General features: G+C 35.9%; 1 protein-coding gene across 3 annotated transcripts; it reads left to right on the top strand.

Annotated features, from left to right (window-relative positions):
- On the top strand, positions 1 to 5,182 carry LOC103988930 (uncharacterized). Of its 3 annotated transcripts, none has more exons than XR_001978437.2 (13): positions 1 to 330; positions 534 to 699; positions 1,604 to 1,684; positions 2,297 to 2,379; positions 2,463 to 2,578; positions 2,681 to 2,791; positions 2,896 to 3,008; positions 3,093 to 3,402; positions 3,496 to 3,579; positions 3,657 to 3,707; positions 3,833 to 3,893; positions 4,594 to 4,662; positions 4,955 to 5,034. XR_001978437.2 is itself a non-coding variant. In XM_009407618.3 (13 exons), the coding sequence occupies exons 1-13, from the start codon at positions 321 to 323 to the stop codon at positions 5,024 to 5,026; spliced, it is 1,338 nt and encodes a 445-aa protein (XP_009405893.2). In that variant the 5' UTR covers positions 1 to 320; the 3' UTR covers positions 5,027 to 5,182. The 3 variants fall into 3 exon arrangements, 2 of the variants coding, with proteins under 2 accessions (XP_009405893.2, XP_009405894.2); XM_009407618.3 differs by having other exon boundaries at positions 3,833 to 3,904; positions 4,955 to 5,182; XM_009407619.3 differs by lacking the exon at positions 1,604 to 1,684 and having other exon boundaries at positions 3,833 to 3,904; positions 4,955 to 5,182.
- Positions 5,183 to 5,611: the final 429 nt, after the last annotated feature.

Below are 5,611 nucleotides of genomic sequence, written 5' to 3'. Positions count from 1 at the left end.
CTCTTCACCGCACCACTTCTACAGTGAAATCCATCCCCTACTCTTGTCTGTCTCTCGTTTTCGTCCCTCCGTCGTCGGTTTTCCCCGTTCGCCAAAGGATTTCTTGTGCAAACTGCCTTCCCTAGCCGAGCAGCTTCAATCCTCACATGGCTCTACCCTTATGCCATCGAGTTGATCCCGTGGGTTGCAGCTGCTTTCTCGCAAGTCATTCCTCCGAGTCATCTATAGCCTCCGATTCCCGCTGTTGTTTTGGTTTTCGCTCCGCTTCGATTCGGATTCGTCGCTATAAGCGCTGGTTCTGACGCTTTAGAGCTTCCGCCATGGGGAAGAGTAAGCTGCTGCATCAAATATTATGTTATATGTTCGGCCTTTACCTCGTTAATTGTTGATTTGTGAAAAAGATCGAATCATGTGGTTGGTGCTTCGCCAAAGTCGCATTTTTTAATTGGAATTCGGCGGTTGATTTGCCTGAATCTCCACTATTAAAGATTAAAAATAAAAGAATTGTTTTGATAGATATCCTGATCATGCAGGTCACCGGCGCAAAGCAGGTGGTGATCAGTTTGATAGCAGCGATGCTGACAGCGTGAGCTCCGTCTCAACGGGCTTCTCGGAGCTAACGCTGGCTAACGACACTGAGTACGTGAACTCCCAGGAGTTCGAGCTAGAGAAGTACATCGATGCTCTCAATGAAAAGAGGTACCTTTGTATCTCTTATCGTATATAGAACACAAGAAAACAAATCCCTGGACTCTGAGTGCCTTCATTTCTATATGCAGAGTTTTTACCTACTTTACTTTGAAAAAGTTGTTTGAAACTGCCAATCAGTACATCAATACTTCAAATTAGCCGATATGAACTTAATCTTTAAGGATTTCTCTAAAAGAATATTTCTAAGGGAATTTCTTCTTTTGATAAAGATTTTTGGTTTACATCAATCAATAGAAAAAAAATAGAGAAGCAGACTGAAAGTAAGGGAACTTAAGGTGAAAGATTCAATGTTGAGGACGTACGTCCTGGACAGTGTCATTCATGAGAAATGTGTCTTAATGGCTCAAGACTTGATATGTACTCTCTTGTCCAGCTTTCCTTGCAAATACCGAGGAGGATAGCTTTTGTTCTCCTGCTTTATATCATATCAAATAACTATTTAGAAAATTTGTGAAGAACCTTCTGCTTCTTAAAAGAACCTGGATGCTTTTTTCTCCATTAAATCCTGATAAATTTTTTTCGAAAAAGAATAAGCATGAGTTCTGTAAATCAGATTGAATTTGTCTTAATTTTTGCGATGCTAATTCCGGAAGAAAATAACTTCTGCATTTTGTGTATTTGCTTAGATCTCGAATGCTTATGTATGCTTTTAGCATCATTATATCAACTGGACATGTTGGCTATTCTGGAATTGATTTTACTCATTAGGCAATTTTTTTTCTTTTGGTGGAAGAGATTAAATGATGATTGTTAAATTTAGTAAAAAAAATATCTCATTACCATTTCACCTATTTTTATGTTCCTGTTCTTTTTTTATTTGCTGATAAACAGTGTTACCTATATGCTGAGAATTTCAATAAACTGAATAAAAATATCCTATTTCATGCTAAAGGGGATCTACAAGAGAGATGGCTTTGTCCATGCTTGTGAATGCATTCGAAGGAAATGTGCTTCTTGCGTTTGTCGAAAACAAGTGGGTTAATTCAACAGGCTTGCTTGCTATCTTGGTTGGGCTGTGTATGTGACCATATATTTTATTTATCAGGTTCTTAATGACCTGAAATTTAGAAGTTTTTTTCGTTTGCTTGTAGAAAAGGCAGTTGGAAAAAAAATGCTAATATATATACTCTTACTACTGCTACTTGTGTTTCACTAGTTCAAGCTTGTCTGATCAACTGACAGATGTTCGTAGAACCAAAATATGTTTATTGATTCTGCAGTTCTTTATACATTTGTACTATTGGCTAGGCGGTTCTTTTTATTATTTGCGTAAAGAAATTATTCCCATCGTAACATATTAAGATTTTTCAATGGTCTGTGACCTCTTTGTGTCTCCATATTATTTACCATTTTATTCACTTGATTCTGCAAAAGAAATTCTTTACTCATGAACTTTTGGAAGTGAATTTATAATGTACTTGTGGTGCTTTGACCTTCAAACACTGTTTATTTTGTACTACTATAATAAAATTGACTTCAACTTTACATAGTCCTAATTTGATTAATTGAAGTAATCATATATATGATGTTACATCTGAGTTGTCTAACTCATCTAACATATCTGGCTTGCTTATGGTTGTTGCAGGTTTATTACATTACTAAGTCAGTACATCAATTCAATCAAGAGGGGTTCTACAAAAGAGGCTTGTTTAGCTTCTCGTGCTATTGGTACTATTTAGTCCTTCATGAACCATGTATTTGACGATTATCTAGCTGATGTTGCAACTAATTTGCTTCTTTTTTGTTTCAAGGACTGCTTGCCATTACCATTGGTGCTGGAAGTAGTGCCCACGAGATAATGGAAGAATCAGTGTCCCGACTCTCTCAGGCCCTTATCTCTGGGTCTGATTCACTCAAGAAATCATCTGTATGGTTTAGTTTTCTATATTCTGTGTTATATAACTGTCTCTCTCTGTTTCTTTGCTAATTCGCAGACTCAATTTGCTGAATTTGTCATATGCTATTCTAGGTACTGGATTGCCTTGCTCTTGTAACTTTTATAGGTGCAAATGACTTGTTTGAAACTGAACTATCGCTGAAAACAATGTGGCAAGTGATATATCCAAAATCAGGTCCTAATGTATGTGAGCCTGTTCCTGATTTGAAATGTTATTTGAGTTTAGTTCATTTTGATAATTAAATCCATGTTTTAAGATTCATGAAATTTCTTGCTTATACATTCAGGTTGGGCCAGTGAAAAAACTTCCCCCTACTGTACTAGCAGCAGCAATATCTGCATGGTCATTTCTTTTCACAACTGTTAGTAGTTGGAAAATCAATCCTGACAATTGGAAGGAGTATGTGAAGTGGAAATGAATTCTAGTTTGTTGTTCATGTTTTTAATAGTTGGATTCTAAAACAAATTTTCTCAATCTGTCCAGGGAAATTTCTTTCCTTTCAACTCTATTAGAAGATAATGACCGTTCTGTTCGTATTGCTGCTGGAGAAGCAATATCCATTTTCTTCGAGTTAGGGTCCTTAGGGATATTGGACCAGAATGAGCAAGTTGGTACTGACAGTATCAACCATGAAGATTTGAAACATGGAGTGCTTGCATATATGCAATCAATGAAGGCAAAGATACTGTTTAAAGCAAATGAACTCTCTGTTGAAGCAGGAGGTAAAGGAACTGACAAGAAAAATCTTAATGATCAACGAGACTTGTTTCAGAAAATCTTAGATTATGTCCAGGTGTGTTTTTTTTTTTGCGTTGAGGCTACGTAGCTTGTGATATATGTAATATCAACCAATATTATGTTTTTGAAACTGGTTTTTTCATTGTAGACTGGTGAATGTCCAGAAATTTCATTGAAGATATCAAACAAGCATGGTTTCCTCAGGGCCTCAACATGGACCGAAATAATACAAGTACTTGATTTTCTTCCTATTGTGATTTTTGTAAACAAGAAGTGCAGTTCTTTAATGTGATTGTTTATGTTGAGCAGCTGAACTTTTTGAAGCGTTTTCTTGGGAGAGGCTTTCTGAAGCATTCCCAGGTCGGTGATAAACTAAGCTGTTTAGTCTCATCACCTTCAAAATAAGACAATTAACTGTTTTACTTGTTACTTATCTGTCCTCGATTTTGTCTTCAAATGAGTGACTTCTGTTACTGGTAATGCAGGATAATGAACTACTACATGATATTTTTGATTTTGCACGAGATAATTCAGAAAGTCTATCAAGTAAGGAAAAGGTGAACTTCTGATATTCGTAGGCACTTGAGATTATCTTCTAGCGAATTTATTTCTTATTATGTCGTTTAACCTACGTAAGTTCTTCCTATTTCTTTTTTCTCTGTGAACAATGTTGCTAAAATGTTTGAAGTTCTGTTCTATGTTAATCCTCTGAACCTTCTATATTATTTGTATTTGGTATGGTTTTGAAATTATTGCATCATGTAGTTACAATGATGAGAAACATCAATGTTGCAGCATGATCTTTACTTGCATGCTGAAGAATGTGTGGTCGTGGTTCTTGGGTTATTAGAACTACGAATTGGGGCAAGGATTTTGATGATGATATGTTTCTTAGCTGTGTTGTCTCACTTAAAAAGCATGTAAAGCACTACCTAATCGATTGACATGCTACTATTTGAAGGGGATGCCACTCAACCTTTTGTATGATTATGATGAAGTTGCAATTTAACTGTTCTTTCTTGTCTAATGGCTATTTTGGTGGTAAAACTTGGACTGATTTTGATCACACCCATCAACTTTGTAATGCACATATATAGCTTGACATTCTTTGCTCTTTTTCCCATTCCGGACGGAAATGTTGTTGACATAAACAATGGCATATTGACAGCTTCATGCTGTTTGCAAATTAGTTAATATATGCATGAATGCGAATGTTGCATAACTTGTCAGTTTTTTGTTTATGCAGAAGATCTCTAGGACAGAAGGTGACAAAGGACGGACTCAAAAGATGAATAAGGATCGTAAGTTGGCTCAGGTATATGATTTGCTATGAAAAACGAACTTGTGCCTTTTCTCATCAAACCGTGCCCAGAGTGGATCTATATTTTCCCCCTTCTTTCTAGAGATTCTCGGTTGCACATAGGTGTTTGCTATTAAAATCCTATCGGACATTCTATACTGGAGATGCCTTTTGATGTATTATGTAATTGTATCTGCTTTTTTGATGTCAGTCATCAAGGACCCTTCAAAACTTAGGTTTCATTCATTTGCTCTTTGATCATGCAATTCAAGATGATCATTGGTTTAACCATGTGGTATGCTTACAGGAACGAAAACAGAGGCCACTTCATCCCTCGAGAGGAGTAAGACCACACGCAATTTTCAATCGTTACAAGTAGTAGTGGATTCAATTTGAGGACTTTGCACTCCTTTTAATCTCCTTTTAATCATTGTTGCAAACATCGTGCATTAACTGAACTGCCTTTGTTTGACAGATATTATCTTGTAATCTTAGACAATTGATATTAAAATGAGATGAATGTAACTTGTTTTTATCGACGCTATGCGATCTACTAGTATATTTATTTTCTCACAAGTTGTCTCTTGATCGAATAATTAAGCAAACGCTGAAACGAGCTTTCAGTTGACTTTTTAAGTATTATGAGCTTTCATTTGACATTTTGATGCAAGCATCGATGCTGCTCATCGTGACTTGTGCTGAAAAGCTTGCTTTCTTCCTCATGCTTAACTTATCTGTTCTTTTCTTTTGATACAAAGGTTTACTGGCCTCCAGTGAAATGAATCTATGCATCATCGGTTGACTGCCCTTTGTTCAAGCAAAAGAGAGAGAAAAAGAAAGAAACCTCAGCAACTTTCTTGGGTCTTTTAAATATGAATTAATGTTTGATTATTATTATTTAATTATATTTGATTAAAATATTATATTACAAATGTTTCGATAGCATTAGTATTTTAATATTTAC

The sequence above is a fragment of the Musa acuminata genome, chromosome BXJ1-6 (genome assembly GCF_036884655.1).
Source record: "Musa acuminata AAA Group cultivar baxijiao chromosome BXJ1-6, Cavendish_Baxijiao_AAA, whole genome shotgun sequence".
NCBI lineage: Eukaryota > Viridiplantae > Streptophyta > Magnoliopsida > Zingiberales > Musaceae > Musa > Musa acuminata.
The sequence above is the reverse complement of the archived record's forward strand: the minus strand, read 5'-3'. Positions and strand labels throughout refer to the sequence as shown.

Excerpts from the sequence above, each read along its gene's own strand:
- LOC103988930 (XM_009407618.3), top strand. Across the intron at positions 2,380-2,462 it reads TTTAGCTTCTCGTGCTATTG|GACTGCTTGCCATTACCATT; the intron begins GTACTATTTAGT and ends TTTTGTTTCAAG. Across the intron at positions 3,580-3,656 it reads CATGGACCGAAATAATACAA|CTGAACTTTTTGAAGCGTTT; the intron begins GTACTTGATTTT and ends TATGTTGAGCAG.